Source organism: Phoxinus phoxinus (assembly GCF_949152265.1).
Source record: "Phoxinus phoxinus genome assembly, chromosome: 11".
Lineage (NCBI taxonomy): Eukaryota > Metazoa > Chordata > Actinopteri > Cypriniformes > Leuciscidae > Phoxinus > Phoxinus phoxinus.
The window spans coordinates 3,606,473-3,624,913 of NC_136886.1; the positions used below are offsets into that span (position 1 = coordinate 3,606,473).

An 18,441-nucleotide genomic window follows, 5' to 3' on the forward strand; every position below is an offset into this window, starting at 1 on the left:
GAATATTTTTATTTCATTATTTAAATCGTCTCACTCTAAAAAATGCTGGGTTATTTCAACCCATGTTTGGGTCAAATATGGACAAACCCAACTATTGGTTTACATTTTTTTATTAACATTTTAAACCCAATGGTTGGGTTTGTCCATTTTTGACCCAAACTTGGGTTAAAACAACCCAGTATTTTTTTAGAGTGTAATATTCCTTATTATGTTTAAATTATTACATAATATAATTGATGTATTAAAAAAAGTAAATAGTAAAAATAAATAAATAATTTGCCTAAATAAAAATATTACAGCCTTTATCTATTGATTTTAGGACGAACTATGAGCGATTTACTCAATATTATAGGGCACTATAAACAGCAGTTAAGGTCTTCTGCAATGCTGACCTCTAGTGGTGACCCAAAGCTTTGGAATCATTCGCATTTGTCTCAGAATTTTATTGTGAACTTGAATGGAACAGTTACTACACTGACACGAAGAGTAGAACACATCAGTCCAGTCTACACACACACACACACACACACACACACACACACACGTCACCTTCTCCATCCTGCTCTTAAAGACGCAATCCATGACCCGGAGTGAGCTCCCACACTAAAAACAAAGCTACATTGTTGAAAACATGACACATGAAATTATTATTATTGTTGCGCTACAGTAAGGAGTTTGCCTACTGAATAAGTTATTGTTAAAAGACATTCCCATTTACATAAGAGACAAAAAAGCAGAAGAAATACTTAAAAGCATTTGAACATACTTTTCAATAGCATGTGCCCAGAGATCAATGTGAACCACACAGTTCAATGGTCATGAAATCATAACTAATATCCTAAGTAAAAAAAAAAAAAAAATTAAATGTTTAAAATCACAATTTACTCCAAGAAAAAAAATAACTATTACAAATGCACTAGATAAACTAAACCTCTTTTTCTTTTAGAATTTCAGTTCTGATTCATTCTCGATTTATTCCACATAAAGACAAAAATTCCATCAGCAATCCTTTAGAATCAGGATATTTAAAAAAAAGTTTCACTTGTCCATAATTCGCCAGTCTTTAAAGTGAAAGCTTACAATTTGTTCACAGGCTCTTTACATGTTCTTAAAATGGGGAAACCAAAATATAAAAAAAAGAGAAGAAAAACATGGAAATGTGCATTTAATGTGTTTTGAGGCATAATTTGCACTTAGATGAAAAAATGGACAAAAATCCTGATGCATCTCGCATTAAAGCCAACATATATTCAAAACTGACTGTATTTTTACTTTGTTAACACATTTCTAGTGCACAATTTATCCGGAAAAATACGTTTTAAAATGCTCCACCTCTACATCAACTCTCCTTGATGAATGTCGTCACCATCCCTTTAAATTTGAAACCTCCCCCCTCCAACCACATGGATCCATTCTGGTATGTAACGCCCACTTTTCACCTCAAATTAGCATAAAATCAAGTCCCGCCCTCAATTTGTTCTCATTGAATATCTTGTTTAACACATAAATATGTCAAATTATGTAAGCGAAATTCATGTTCACTAAGTTCAACAGAACATTCCACTTCAAAATAAAAGTCTAGTATACACATTGCATAGCGGATTCTTGCTATGCTAGGCTTCATGGATGTCAGTACGTTAATATTGTTATAGGAGACCATACGCGAACACGTGTCAGCAGCACGATAACTCATTCTGAACATGGCTACATAGACGCACAGAATCATTCCCTGCTCTCGCTGGGATTCGATATGTGTTTTGGATGCTGTAGGGTTTTTTTCCGCTACGGTATTAAGAAAATGCTGCGTAAAGCTTCTCAGCAAGTCAATCAGGCAAGGGAACGGTTTCTCCGGAAACTCGCATTCGAGCAGTGTGCGGTAAAGTCTTTAAGGCCTTCTTCACCACACAAGGCAACTAAATGGACTCAACGTAGTTAGCCGGGTACAAGCCTAGCCGACCGCCGTCCAGCCGGCCTTTGCACCAACCCTGCTCGTCCTCATCTTCTAGTTTGATCAGCTCGTCTCCTGGGAAAACATGTTGATGTACAGTTAATACGAGGAGCTGATCAATCTTTTACTGTATTTTTGATCAGCAGCCTTGAGAACGAAGAGATGATTCTCACCAGCTTTAAATGTGAGCTCATCTTGTTCTTGGCCGTCGTAGTCATACAGCGCTCTCACTCGCACTCCTTTACTCTCCTCATCGAATGGATTTCCGTTCGTTTCACCGGCTGGTTGTGCGGCGGGCGGCTGCTCGTCATCAGACCACTCGGCAGAAAACTGCTGGTTCTTCTCGTAACTGCTCACGCTGAACACGACAACCAGACGGGAGAAGCGCTGGTTAGTTTCTCCAGAGGTTAGCGTTAGCATTAGCAACAATGAAGAACATTAACAGACAGCACAGTGCAGGCAAGGGGAGAGGAGCAGAGGATCGAAGTTGCAGCAGATGTACTTTTACTTACAAAAACAAAGGCAATCCAGAAGGAAACACTCAACGTAACAGCTTCACTAATGCAAAGACAATAACAGGACAAAGAGAAGAACCAAACTGAGGGCTTCAATACATGGCTAAATGAGGAACCAAACAAGACTCAGGTGAACATAATCAATTAACCATTGAGGAACCTTAGAAAACAACTAGGAATAGGAACTAAACACAGGAAGGAAACATGGAAATGAAAGGAAAAGTAGCCCACACAAAGAACATTCCCTTTACAGATATGTTTTATTAGGATGATATTTAAATGCTTAGTTTTATGATCAAAGCCCTGTTGTTTTAATTGTGGGTAAAACATATAATACAATGCAATACGTAAGGAATAATTGACAGCGGGCTGTTGAATTATTAGAAAATAAGCACACCCGAGGTGGTAATGCGACCACATGCAGTGGAGTTGGCTTATTTTCTAATAATTCAACAGACCAAAGTCAATTATTCTGCTTATTCTACGGTTACCACACTTTTTCCACCACACAAATTTTCCAAAAGCGGAGGCCCACAACCTATAAGTGGAGGCTTGAGCCATTGATAGTAGACTAATGCAGTAATTATTGCAGTTATTATACAGAGAGAGAGAGAGAGAGAGAGATTAAGCGTGTGTGAATTACCTGAGTCTCAACAGTGTTCGGACAGCGGCGTCTCTACTAATAGCGAAACTGTAAGTTTATCTGCTTCAAGAACAGCGCCGTTATTACCTCGCTAGTGAGGTAAGTTTCTTAACTATTTTACTGATAAAATCATCAGAGCAGCGCTGACAACATGTTTCTGTGTGAGTGTGTGTCCGTACTGTATATGTGTGTGTGCGTTTGAGGTGGAGAGAGAGCAGGAGAAAGAGACTATGTACTTTACGTTAATAATAAAACGTCATTTTGTGGCAAAAAACATAGAAATAATGTTGTTTTTATCGTATTGTTTACTATATTTATTTGCTTGGTCAGTGTCGTTGTGGGTTTTGGGTCTTTTGCGGTTGTACTGTAAGGACTTTTTAAATAACTGGCGAAGTGATATGCCAGTGAACTGTAATGCGGTCAAGACCTGCCGGAACTACTTTAGCTGTTCGTTTCCCTAAAAATAACTGCACACCTTAAAAACTTTTGTCAGCCAATCAGATTCAAGCATTCAACAGCCTCGTAGTATAATATAGGATGATTGAGAGATGAAAAAATACATTCCTCAAAAGCCTGATGTATCATACTTGATACTAACATTTTAGCATGATTTTTTTTAAAAAGATGATAAATGGATAAAAGTTGGTTTAGCCCAGTATGTTAATCTTGAAATATTAATAACAATCTGAAAGTTATTCTTACATTTACTTTCTAAAAAAAGGTCAAGATTTTACAGCAAAAACATTACGGCCATGTCTAACTATCAAACTATCAAACAGATTATTTTTTTCCAAAGCTGATGATTTAGAGGCCTTAGAAATGTGTGCATCAAATATGATACAGAAGGCTTTATAGGGTTAAATAACACAAAAACCTCTGTACCTGCCCCGGTTTCCAGTCTGCGGTGTGCCCGGATCTACACCATGCGTGACCTGAGTCAACGTGATTCCATCATGGCTCCTCTTCACCTTCTCTTTCTTATTAATAGAGTGACTCAGTTCTGGGTTGAACTCCTGATTTAGAGACATGAGGAATTATATGATAAATACTCAGAAACTGTTTAATAAAATGAGCAGTCCTTAGTTACACCAGATACATATCCCACATAATATGTGACCCTGGATCACAAAACCATGTCACAAGTCGCACGGGTATATCTGTGGCAATAGTTTTTGGGTCAAAATTATAGATTTTTTTTTAATGACAAAAATCATTAGGATATTAAGTAAAGATCATGTTCCATGAAGATATTTTGTACATTTCCTACCGTAAATCTATAAAACATTTATTTTTGTGAGGGAATGCAGCACAATCGTGAACATAAATGCACAACTTTAAAGGAGATTTTCTCAATGTTTAGATTTTTTTGCATCTTCAGATTCCAGATTTTGTCCTATCCTAACAAACCATACATCAAAGTTAAAAACAAAAATACCCATGTGACTGGTTTTGTGGTCCAGGGTCACATATGGACTTTACCTCAAACTGTGGCCAGTTCATGTGCATGCCTGGCCCGTGGAGGCTGTTGAACCACTTGAGGTCTTCTTGGGCGCTGGCTGAGGTGATGCTACGCTCCAGTTCCCGGTAGACTGTGGCATAGCTGTAGAATATGAATTATAGGGTTTATTAAGAGACTAATGACTGATGCAATTTTCTTTCATATGTGCTAATGTATTTCCCATTCACATTTGATCAATTTAATGCATCCTTGCTGAATAAAACATTAATTTCTGTAAAAACATATTACTGACACCAAACTTTTGAATAATAGTGCACATCTGCTAAAAGTTTAGTTTGTCAACAGGACACTAGCATATAGATGACATAAAAAATGCATTATGAATGCATTACGTTAATAAAAATAAGTAGACTTCAGACCACCAGGCTTAGGAGACCAGATCTGACCTTTGGCTCTCAGTGAGGTTAAGATGGCGTTTGATATCCAGAAGCACCTCGCGGAGGAAGTTCAGCCTCTTCTCCTCGAACTGCTGGCACGACTCGAACACGACCTCCATGTTCTCTATGTACTGCGGCGTGGACTTGCTGAGCTCATCAAGGGTCTTCTCGTATTTCTCTTTGGCCTGAAACACAAAACAAACGACATCTTAAATCTTCTGACTTGTTGCATAAATATGAGATGTCCCATTTATGCAAATATGAAGAGGTGAGCCAATATAACAAAGGGTACTTGCATAAAGTTCTAAAATGAAAGCCTATTAAATTCTAACCCTGTCCAAGTGTCAGAGAGGATGGGAAATGGTCATGTTAAACTAAATAATGACTTTGGTACACAAAACCATGGCATTATAAGTAGACCTTAACCCCTTAAGCGGCAGCCCCTTTTTTTAAATAGACATGAAAATGCACATTCCGAACTTAAATGGTTGTAATTCAAGAATTCTTTAGAATATAGATGTAAAGAAGACATTTGGCAGATTTTTGTAGAAGTGAAATAAATTAAGAAAGTTAAACAGAAAAAAAGTTATAGAAGTTTGAGTTTATGAAAAAGTACAATTTAAAAAATTGTATTATTCATATTTGATATAAAATATACATTTTCAAAACCTGGTGGACTCTAAAAATGCAACAAAATCAAATCCAAAAATCTGAACAAGTTGTGTTTCAAATTTTAGGTTGCTATCTCAAAAAATCAGCTTTCAGTGAGATTTAGTTTGGGTGCAGTACCACACTTCTCCACTAGTTGACATTACTGCCCATATAAGGGCGCCTCCATTTCCATATGTTGTTTGAGTGATCTGAATCTGAACCATTATTTTTTACAATTTTCATACAATTTATGAGGTAGACATCCTATTCAGAAGTAGTACTGGAAGTTTGGCAGATTTTGAAATAAATTCAACCTCTAAGAAACACAAAGAGAACACGTATGTGCATTATAGCTCGCTGCCACATCACAAATGGTGAATCTATTATTTCTTTATATTCAAAATATTTTCAGACCTTTTTTTTCTAAAAGAATTGAATGGATGCTATCTTTTGAACTCTTGGCATGAAAACAAACTGAGGTTTCTACCATTCTTTCATGATTTTTCATGTTCATCACTATTTCAAAATAAAGGTCTGAACACGCTTTAGGAGTATGAAAATATTCTTGTTGCAAATTGATAAATTACGTCTCCTCTGTAATTTATTTTGAAAATCAGTCACCAAATATGTAAACTAGAGATTGTAAGTTTTCAAATGATACATAGTTTGTCAAGATTAGTTTAGGTTTAGTATAGGATATTACTGTTTTAAATATGTAATGGTTGTGGGTAACCCCTATGCCAATATAAGGGGTTAAAAACAACAGTAACAACAACAACAACAACAACAACAAAAAAACAATTAATTTAAAATGACATTTTGGTAAACATATTTTAAATAACAAACAAAACTATATTTAGGACCACTAAGATATATTTTGTGATGCTCACATTTCCCCCCAAATTCTCATTATTACAATACAATACAAAAAGATAAGAAATTGTATATTACTATGCTGTATTAAAATAACTGTATTATAGTAATTTAAGAATCATCATAGTAATGAGAATAAGAACAATAAGCTCAAAAGTTAAATGTCCAGACACATTTATGTAATTGATCATTTCTGATGGAAATGTCATGAACGTAACGATAAAATGCAAACATCTTAATGACAGGTTTGATTGCTTTATGCAAAATATCTCTATATATCTTTCTTTTAGGGGTGAAATGTGCGTTGTAAAGTTAGAGCATGTGTACATATTCTTAATTGAATAATATCATTATTAGGGATGGTTTTATAGCTAACTACAGCTGTCACTCAAATGTCCAGCTTGTCCATTGTTCTATTGTGGCAGAGCTGGTTCCACTGGGACTCTGGGTTAAGTGCTTATAATGGATGCTGGGTTAGATTAAAGGCTAATGAATTGGCTGTACGGTGCGCTAGGGAGCCATTTATTGAACGCCCCTATTAAGTGGTCCAAAGGCAGAGTAGTAATATGAAAGTAAGCTCTGGGGAGTCGGACCTGCTGGTGTAATGGATAGAGGATGAAATTGCTTGAGGATATTTCTGTTTTCTGTCGTCTGTTGAATCTATTGTGGTGAGTTTTAAATATATCAACAAGAATATCAAAAGAGACCAGACCACAGACATGTTGCATTCTAGATCAACATTTTTTGGATACTGCTAAAATACAAAAAACATTGAGAATAATATATGCCATGCACACAATTTAAAGGAAAGTTATAGTTGTTCCATAGACTTTGTTTTCTTGGCTGACCTTCTGAACGTCGTTTTTGCACTTGTCCACCTTCTCTTGGAGTTTCTTTTGCTGATCTGATGTGACTGACGCCTCTCCTTTGCTATTGGCCTCCCTTGTAGATGCAATTTTTTCTTCCTTGCAGGCCATATGGTATGTTTTCTTTGCTGTTTCCAACTGCACACAAAAGATAAGATGAACATGGTAAGCATGGTGAGTGAATTATTCAATGATTTGTTTGTAGTTTCAAATGAAGATATTTATTCAGCCAAGTTATTACATGCAAGTCATTTCTTGTTTATGGCTATATTTTAAATCGAATAGTAGCGTACTACTTGCTGCATACTATTATTATTTTTTAATATTATGTGAAACAAAACACATTAGGCTTGCACATTATACATTGCTGTCACGTGACCTCATTGCATTGCATGTTTAATTCCACAAATGGTGACCAGATATAATCTCAGGAAATAAATATGGTTATGCATCAAATATTTTTTTTATCATTCCGTTTCAATCGTTTCAAGTCAAGCACATTGAATTCTGGGATATAGTATTCCACACAGCACATTATACTGCACATTTAAACAAAAATACTGAAAATATGCATACTGTGCAAAGCATACACTCCATTTACTGCATAAATAGTATATTAATTAAAACATAGATCAGGTTTTACTGCCTCTAAATCACCAGCATTTATGGCATTTCACTTCAGGGTGATTGGTGTGCAAAATAATAAGCTCTAGCAATAATTTTTTGAAAGTAATATTTATGTTTTAAGTGGAAAAAACGACACATTTATAAGAATGTAGAATGCAATTGGAAGGCCGTTTGCAATCATTAATTGGAAATGGGTCACAAAAAAAGACTTGTGAGAGAAGTTTTAGTCACTTCACCTCTTTGAGTTTTTTGGCCCAAGGTTTCTGGGCTTTTCGGAAACCCTCGTCCGCCTCTTTGGTTTCTTTGAATCCGCCCATCATTTGTTTGTGGTAGGCATCTTTCTGCCAGTTCTTCACCTTCTCCAAGTCCTCGTTCAGCAGGTTATTTTTTACCTCCTGGTGCAATTCGCTGACCTTTTCTGCCTCTGTCATCACAGCTAACCAGGCTCTCTCCAGAGTACCGTACTGCGGCCCTGCGAGCAGCAATAACACCGCATTAAAACTGATTGAGTTAGATAGCGAGGGTGAAAGAGAAGCTTATTTAGACACAACGTTTGGCTTTCAAGGTTGTCACTTTAAATCTACTCAAGGATTTCTGAAGTGAGCAAACATGGTTCTCCATGGCCACGTGATAAATCATTCAGCACCTCTCTCCACGAGCGTCCTCCACCTCTTAGACCAGTCGGTGAGCTGCTGGGCATAGGCCTTCTCGATCTTGGCACGCTCCTGTATGCAACTCATCATGTCATTGCAGAGTCGATGGCCATCCTCGATTCGCTTTACTGTACGCTTGTAGTTCCCCACCTGAGAAACACAGAACACTTTGAAATTGGTAAAGTCATGGACAGGACACTACTAAAGCAGTAGAGCTAAAATATCTGTATTCAATAGAAAACAGTGACCGCTCAAGTGTATTTAACCTAAATCGAATTAATCAAACCAATCAATTTTACAAATTTTTTATTTGGAACAAATTAAAAAAGTATATTAAAGTAAGAAAAAAGTCAAAGATACAATGTATTTTATGAGGGACTTATACTACCCATCCGATAGATAGATAGATAGATAGATAGATAGATAGATAGATAGATAGATAGATAGATAGATAGATAGATAGATAGATAGATAGATAGATAGATAGATAGATAGATAGATAGATAGATAGATAGATAGATAGATAGATAGATAGATAGATAGATAGATAGATAGATAGATAGATAGATAGCGTAGATAGATAGATAGATAGATACCGTAGATAGATAGATAGATAGATACCGTAGATGGATAGATAGATAGATAGATACCGTAGATAGATAGATAGACAGACAGACAGACAGACAGACAGACAGATAGATAGATAGATAGATAGATAGATAGATAGATAGATAGATAGATAGATAGATAGATAGATAGATAGATAGATAGATAGATAGATAGATAGATAGATAGCGTAGATAAATAGATAGATACCGTAGATAGATACCGTAGATAGATAGATAGATAGATAGATAGATAGATAGATAGATAGATAGATAGATAGATAGCGTAGATAGATAGATACCGTAGATAGATAGATAGATAGATAGCGTAGATAGATAGATAGATAGATAGATAGATAGATAGATAGATAGATAGATAGATAGATAGATAGATAGATAGATAGATAGATAGATAGATAGATAGAAAAATGAATGTGATCCTACTACAGTTGCGCTATAATGTATGATCAATAAATCAATAATGACACAGTTTTACTTCTAATACTGTGTCAACACCCTGCTAATCAATATAATGTTTGGTCGCCCTTTGGCTGAATGACACACTTCCACAGCATTAAAAGTCAATATGATGCAATAACATGTGACAGTCGCTAACAGCGTGTTTGGCAGCTAATCAAACACCAGAGCTTCATAGCTGTGGTTTCCTGTACGAATGAGACATTTAACCAACATGTGTGACTAATAATATTCCAGAATTAGTAAGTTTTTGAGCCTGACCTCCCAGAAACTCTCTGTGGTCTCGTCGGACATGGCGGACTCATCGTAGGCACCCGACATGCTGTGAGATTTGGCAGAGCAGGATTGAAGCTAACAAATGAAATTCACCATGTACTGCAGAAAAAAAGACAGAAGTTATGAGAACATAATAATGAACATTAACAATAAAAGGAAAAAGCCAACTGTATGGTATAAAAAACTGTCAACCCAGCTAACAAAAAGAACATTTTGCTAACATTATTTCTGAATGTTATGTTATTGTGCTAACATTTTGGGAACATTATTGAAGACCAGACCAGATAACTTTGAATGAACATTTTATTAATGTTGCAGGAGAAACGTTTGTTGATAACTTTGAGAAAACCTCGCCAGAACGTTAGCCAAACTTCTGAGAACGTTCCTTGCTAGCTGGGAAAGAACAACAAAGCAATTTTACCTACAATACCTACCTAATAAGACCTCGTACAGAACAATAATGCGGTGTTAAATTCATTTGAAGCATTCAAAATGTCAAGTAGGACCATGCATTTAGTAGTTTAAGTAGCCTAAAAAGCATGGAAACAATAGAAAGTGAAGTCTTGTAGTCTCTTGTTTTGTGTTAGTCATGAAGTTTATTCTCTGAGTATTCAAAACTAATTTACAATCGTGCAGTGAGATCCATAATGACGTGTTACCAACCCGAGTAGCCTTTTCAGTATAAAACTTTTCAGTCATTGACAAATAGAAAACAAATAGGGCCCAAAACAGAGCCCTGGAGCACTCTTTTACCAATCGTGTGGAAACTAGATCTGTTGTTCTGGACATGCAGATCTGAGATGGATCTGCAAGGTTATTTGAAACCGATATAGTTCACTTCACTAATCCAATATTGCTGTGAGTGGCGGTACATGATAAAGAACATCATTTCAACTGAATCAAAACAAAGACGCCATCTGACAAAGCAAGTTGTTGCAGTTTCCTATACAACATAGGGAATTTTTGTAATTGTAATGACTTAAGTTATGTTGTTTTACGCTCATCTAAACCCAGACAATATAATTTTTGCTTGTTAATGTGACAAATAAGCAACGTAGAGATCAATGTGATCTTGTAGGCTAAGAATGTAACTGTTTGCACAATCTGATATGGCATCCAATCTTTAAAACACTGACCCCAGTTTGACAGACAAGGCTTAAATTTAGTCCCAGACTAAAATGCATGTTTGAGCTGTTTTAACTGAAGGCAAATTGCACTGATAAATCTTAACATATGACACTGTTCTGTTTTAAGATGCACACCAGAAATGTTTTTTTTTTCTAAGGCATGTTTATTAAAGATACTTTAAATGTCCTAATTGAACTAAGGGCTAATCCTGGCTTAATCTAAGCCCTGTCTGTGTGAAACCAGGCCTGAATTTATATCCTCACTTAAAAAAGTTACTAAAAAGACCAGACTTTGAACATAAAGGCATCACCCACCCAGACTTACACAAATTATTCGGTATGATTAAATTACACTGCCACATCAAATCTGTGATCCATTTGATCTATTCCAGGCCACATTATGCTCAAAAACAAACACAAAGTGAAACTGATTGTATCATGATAATTTAATTCTCTATCAGTGATCTCATCACAGTGATGCATATCAATCACAGTGAAAACACTGAAGGAAATAACTGGGGAAAAAATTCTATATATAAATGCTTAAGATAATTGTATAATTGTTGAGATAAATCCAATTCACAACATCACACAAACACGACCTGCATGCACAATAACATCTGATGACTGAATCTCTTTATATAACCTTGGAATGAAATGAATGAATGTCATATACGGATTGCTGCGCTGAAGGCGTACTTACAAAACTAACAAAAACGACATTGATAAATGACTCAAGTGACTCCTGAGTGTTTGCAATGATAATAAAATTATGGGCGAGCCATGATGACATCATACCATTATTCAGACTTGACACGACAGGATGGCCTCCACTTATTTGTAGGACACTGGGAGGGGGGCGGAATTATATTTGGGTCAGTTGAAACCAATAAATGTGAACACAGTTCAGAGGGACAACAACAATGAAGGCTGGCACAAGTGCACCGAAATTTACAACAAATGAAATCTTTGTAAGGGTTATATGTAGTTCTGTTAGGTCATTGTGTTTTGGTTCTGTTCTGTTCTGTTCCTGATCTCTGCCGTTTGTATGTTGACCTAGTTTTATAGTGTGTGTGCCTATCAGTCAATAATTAAGTTCACCTGTTGTTCATTTAGTTTCCTCTTTTCCCTCTGTGTATTTAGGCTATGTTTGAAATGAAATATTAAACATGTAAAGCCTACGGTATCATATTTGATATGCAATTTTTTAAAGTCTCAACATGCTCAAAACTGCTGTTGCACAGAATCTACTAATGCCTTCTGTTTTTCTGATTGATGGCTCATACTTTTTAGCAAGTGAAAGGCCTTTTAGTATCATTTATTTGTAATATTTCAAGATGAGCATTTACTGGACTGAAGCAACTTAGGTTTACTTGATTATCCAAATTTTTTTTTTTTCTTTGAAAAATTATGTTTAAATAAATTAAATATGATACATTTGAGGAATCTTTATTTATTTATACATTTATTCATCTCTCAATCGTCATTGTATTGCATTGTATTATTAGTCTTGTCCTCCACATTATAATATCAAGTACAGAATTGATCATAAAACTAAGCATTTAAATATCAACTTAATAAGACATATTATTGGGAGACAGAGTGACTGGAGATATTTATATTATATTTATATTTATATATAAGCATAGCCTGCTTACTTTAAGATCTGATTGATTTACATGAAAAGATTTTTGACCATATAAATAAACATTTCATATTTGATCAGTTTGGGCCTCTGAATAAAACTAAAATGTTTTTCCTCCTCTAGTATGAGCTTCATATTCTCATTATATCAGGGTTATTGCAAGGTTAAAGAAATCATAGTACAAGTTGCTCAAAAGCAATTGGATAAAATGGTCTCAATATGGGCGACATGTCCAGTTAATCCATTTAAATTGACGGGGCGGCAGCGGGAGGCATTTTAATCATTGCACATGAGTCTCTCTGGCACATTAGACAAAAGAACTGTGAAAGTGGTCAGGCTTCCTAACTATTGATTGACTTCGTTCATAGCCACACTCAAAACATTGCATCCTAATGCATAAAACATGCCACTGCATGCATGTTATTTTAGATCATACACTTTAACCCCTTTCTATATTTAGTTGATATTTATAACTCACTGATAGTCTTTGACATTAAACACTGTCTTTATCTCACTTCATATTATATGATACTGTATTGAATAATACAACATCAGTAAAATACAATCTACACACCAAAAGAACAAAGGTCAGTGCATGTATGAATGCACTAAAATACATATAAAAACATGGAAAGACAGAGAAGCCAATTGCATATGAGCATGTGTGTTAAAGTAAATCTGATAAACTGAATTAATCATGACCTGATTTTACATATACCTTGAATGCAATGCAAGTATCATAAAAGCGTCTGGAAAATGCATGAATGTAAATACGAGTCAGACAGTCTCTCTCCAAACCACACCATCAAAAACAAAACCCCACACTACCCCCAAACAAAGCTGTCCTCCAGCATCCACACACACACACACACACCATCTCCTCCATACTGATGACGAGCGCTCAAAGAGTCCCGCCATGACAAAAGAGGAAAAGCAACAAAAGGCTCACCGATCCCCCGCGTTCAGCCGTGGCTTTCTCATCCAGACACGTGGGACTCTCCACCGCCCAAAACCTGCCTCAACACGCAACTCTTTTCTTCAATTTTGCTTCTTTCTTACGGAGTTAACTTAGTTAGGCTTTAAAGAAACAGCAGACGCAGTCAAAGCTAACTGTGCCCCGGTGTTAAAAAGGCTTCTTGGTGGGTGTTCACATGTGCAGTGTGTGTGTGTGTTTGTGAGAGAGAGAGAGAGAGAGAGAGAGAGAGAGAGAGAGAGAGAGAGAGAGAGAGAGAGAGACTAATCACATTTGACTTGAATTATTCTGACAGTAGTGGGGGGGGGGTGGGGGTGGGGGGTGTTGGCCTTGGGATGATGGGGGGGTGAATACAGGTTTAAGGCTTTTGTTTATTTTAGACAACAGCAGACATTTGGTGCTATTTTCTATGTTTTCTATATATATGTTATATTTAAAACAATCTCACTTGACACATTACTTTTATCTTCTATAAATGTATGCTTTGTGTCTCTGATGGTTTTTATCTTCCACGCCTGAAGCCCGAAGCTCTGAGACGATACACACACAATGATGGAGCAGCTGGAATGCCTAACAATCTCCTGACATCTTTCCATGACGGGAGAGTATTCAATACAGCAATGTTAATGATTGATGAAAGTCTTTCTGTGTCATAAAAATGACAGAGACATAATAATGTCCAGTGGCATCATGGTGACGATTGTTTACTAGCATGTGTTTCTCATTCGATCAGGCCTGTGTAATACAGTTGAGCTTCAAGTTGGGTTGTAAAAAGTCCAACTTGTTCTTTTAGCTCAAAATTGCTTATTTCAATGCGGAAAATGTAATCAAAGGATTTATTTTATTCTAAATATACACTACCATTTAATGTTTTAATGTATTTGAAAGAGTTATCGTATATGCTCACCAATTCTGCATTTATTTAATCAAAAATACACACTCTGAAAATGCTGGGTTGGTTTAACCCAATGTTGGGTCAAATATGGACAAACCCAGTCATTGGGTTAAATTGCATTTTTGATCCAAAGTTTGGGTTTGACCCAACAATTGGGTTAAAACAACCCAGCATTTTTTAGAGTGCAATAAAAGTGAAATATTGCTAAATATTATTACAAATCATAATTAAAAAGCTTTTTTTAAAAAGCTTGATGCTGGTGGCTATTCACTGCCATTAAATGTATACGATTTTTTTTATTCTCCTTTTGTGGTCCATAAAAGAAAGAATGTCATACAGCATTAGAACAATGCCAGGGTGAGTAAATGATGACTTAATTTTCAGGATCATCCCTTTAAGATAACTTATCTGAAGCTGCTCAACTGTGCAAAGTCTGAGGAGTGCAGTTATTTACAGCCCTCAATCACGTCACATTAACTAAAGACAAAAGAAAAAACAGAAATTATATAAAAGCTCATTCAAATGACTACATAAAGATATGCGTTTACAGTGATTTTACAATGAAGACTGTTTGGCACAGTGTGAAGTGGGACCCCTTTAATCACTTTGGATTATTGCTTTTATAAAATGTCAAAACATCAATATGTTAAATAAATGACACCAATGTTACATATAAGATGCACATTTAGTGCGAATCTAAGCTCATCACATCATGAGGTGAAAGCAAAGAGGATGGAGTGAAGAAGGACGTAAAGAGACGGATGAGGAGGAGAACTGGCTCTTATTGATCACAGTCAGCAGGAAAACAGCAAGAGCAGCAAAAGTCGCACACACACTCAAACCTTTAGCAGTTATTTATGGAAATATATGGTACTTTTTCTAAGGGGCAATGTGGTAACAACAAATACTTGTAAATCTTTCTAAAAATGGTATAAGACTAAATATTCATTTTATGTTTGATGTTTTATATCTCTTTCACTGTTAAAAGTGAAAATGTGCAGATGTTTCTTTAAAGAAGCTGTTTCTGATCTGATGTAAACTAATGCAGTCAGGTTGATTCAGTTATAATAAATAATCTAATTAAATAGAAAAAATTAATAATAATAATAATAATAATAATATACAACAAAAAAATAAAATAATTAATTATAGCCTACATTATAATAAATAATACAAATAATAAATAATTAGTTTTTAACTAAAAAAAAAGTTAATTTATGTTAACACGTTCGATTTTTGGTTAGCTGACTTTTTTTTTTTTACGGTTTATTAAAGCTTGCTCTCACATCCATCCTAAGCAACTGTTATTAAATACTTGAGTGAATCCTGAGCCTCATGCACTGTGAACTCCAGCATCTGCAGTGCCGTCTCCTCCGCAGTGCCTTCACTGCAGCACTCATGAGACCTGCAGATCAATAAAGACAAGGACACACTGTACACCGCTTCAGTACCACACACACACACACACACACGACCGCACACACGCACGCACGCACGCACACTCACACACACACTCGCACAAACACACGCGCACGCACGCACACGCACACACACACACACACACACACACACGCACACACGCACACACACACACACACACACACACACACACACACACACACACACACACACACACACACAGAATTACACAGAATGCTGATGCCCGGTATCATTCATTTAAACACATTCAGTGGCAACTGTGTGTTAAAGACTAATTTGATGGTAACACTTCACAATAATAACTTTTGTTAACATTATTTAACTAATTAACATGAATAATAAAAATAATTCTGAAGCATTTATTACTCTTAGAGTCTTAGCTACTTTAGATTAAGTTATCACTATTAACTAAACATTAATTATGACTTTTCCCAATTACTGCTTAATAATAGTTAGTAATATCAAAGGATGTAGGATATGGTCAAGCAGAATAAGGGATTAATATGTGCTTTATAAGTCCTAATAAACAGGAAATATCCTAATATGCATGCTAATAAGCAACTTAATAGTGAGAATTGGACACTAATACCTTCAACATTTACTAATACATAACTAAAAAGTTGTATCGGTTAACATTATTTAATGGAACTTACAATGAACAGTTGTATTTTATTAACTATGTTTACAAAGATAAATAAATAAATACTCCAACAAATTAATTCCTCATTGAAAGTTCATTTTAGTTAAGGCTAATGTTTCCTAATGGGACCTTATTGTAAAGTGATAATAATTTGATTATGCTTTCAGCTTCCAATAAAAGTCTATAACTCGCTGTTACTTTATATTTGATCACATCTCCCACACAATCAACACAGTCAGAAAACCAAGAGGCCCTAATAATGACTGAACATCAGTGTTGTTGTGAACTCAAGCAGAGATGCGTGGCTTTCGCAGAACAGAAGTACTGTAATCTACATAACTCTCGAATGATAAACCCACTAAACGACACAGTTCTGCATTATGACCGACGTTTGTCATTTCTGCAGATGCAAGAGTAGCAGGATTATGATCAGCTAAGCCCAGGACTGATGAATAATTCACAGCTTTCAGTTAACGGATCACAGTGGCAACCGATTGTAGAGTCCCTGCAAACACACACACACACACACACACACACACACACACACACACACACACACACACACACACACACACACACACACACACACACACACACACACACACACACACACACACACACACACACACACACACACACACACACACACACACACACACACACACACACACACACACACACACACACACACACACACACACACACACACACACACACACACACACACACACACACACACACACACACACACACACAACTTGAGCCATGTGGGCTGTTTTTTTCTCTCGGTCGGCTAAAATGATGGTACATGTGCGATGTGACTTCAGATCATTGGAATTGACCACTTCAGGTTCATGCAAAACCCTCAAAAGATGCTATATGGACATTTATTCGGATAAATTGCTTTGCATTTGGGCAACTGACATGATATTTCATCAGTAAACACAATATACTGTAGTGACATGCTATGGTCCATGTAAAACTTAAACAATATTTTGAGCTAATTCTTGAATAGTCATCATGCATTCTGTCTTAAAGAGATCATATTAACTGAGAAAATATATTAATCTGTATATTTAGAAATTCGTTTGACAAGACGTAGGTAAACTGCACCAAAAAAGGTGATTAAAATGGTGAGAAACTGAACAGAATTGGTGGCCAGTAACAGAAGAAAATGCATTTTCATTTCCATTATACATACTCATAGGTTTAACCTAAAATGATATTGTCATTTACCAACTGTGGCAAAAACATAACTGAACACCAGACCTATTTGCACATCTGATTGCAAGGTGTTCAACCACGATAAATATTAGAAAAAATCCAAATAATACAAATATATATATAAAAAATATCTTATTATGTCATCAAAAACTACAGCTTAAAACCCGGCCCAAAATATATGACCACCAGTGACAATTCATCTATTTGCATTTTATTTTCCTAATTTAATGCAATATTTGAATATGAATGCATAGCCTACTGTATACTGTAAAAAAAAAAAACTTTTTAAAAGTGTAACAAACCAATGATTATTAGAGTATGAAGAAAATACAATTTCTTCTGCAATATTTCACGTCTAATTATTTGTGAAATTTACATGCAATTTATGAGTTTAAATTGCTTTAAATGTAAATAAAAAAAATTCAGTGTAATTTTCCTGCATATAATTAAAGCCACAGACGAAGGTG

The 18,441-nt window shown here is 35.7% G+C and overlaps 1 protein-coding gene across 3 annotated transcripts in view; it reads right to left on the minus strand.

The window, feature by feature from the left end:
* Positions 1-860: 860 nt before the first annotated feature.
* The window catches only part of pacsin1b (protein kinase C and casein kinase substrate in neurons 1b), a 28,512-nt gene continuing 10,931 nt past the window's right edge, over positions 861-18,441 (minus strand). For 2 of the 3 annotated variants that reach the window (XM_079627196.1, XM_079627198.1), the window contains exons 2-10: positions 10,016-10,129; positions 8,666-8,822; positions 8,256-8,491; positions 7,375-7,530; positions 5,012-5,187; positions 4,586-4,706; positions 3,989-4,119; positions 2,122-2,306; positions 861-2,023 (exon numbers count right to left, since the gene is read on the minus strand). In XM_079627196.1, the coding sequence (XP_079483322.1) occupies positions 1,914-2,023; positions 2,122-2,306; positions 3,989-4,119; positions 4,586-4,706; positions 5,012-5,187; positions 7,375-7,530; positions 8,256-8,491; positions 8,666-8,822; positions 10,016-10,075 (1,332 nt within the window). In that variant the 5' untranslated portion in view covers positions 10,076-10,129 and the 3' untranslated portion in view covers positions 861-1,913. Of the gene's footprint in view, positions 2,024-2,121; positions 2,307-3,988; positions 4,120-4,585; positions 4,707-5,011; positions 5,188-7,374; positions 7,531-8,255; positions 8,492-8,665; positions 8,823-10,015; positions 10,130-13,751; positions 13,967-18,441 lie in introns of those variants that run through there. The other variant, XM_079627197.1, reaches the window with a different exon arrangement.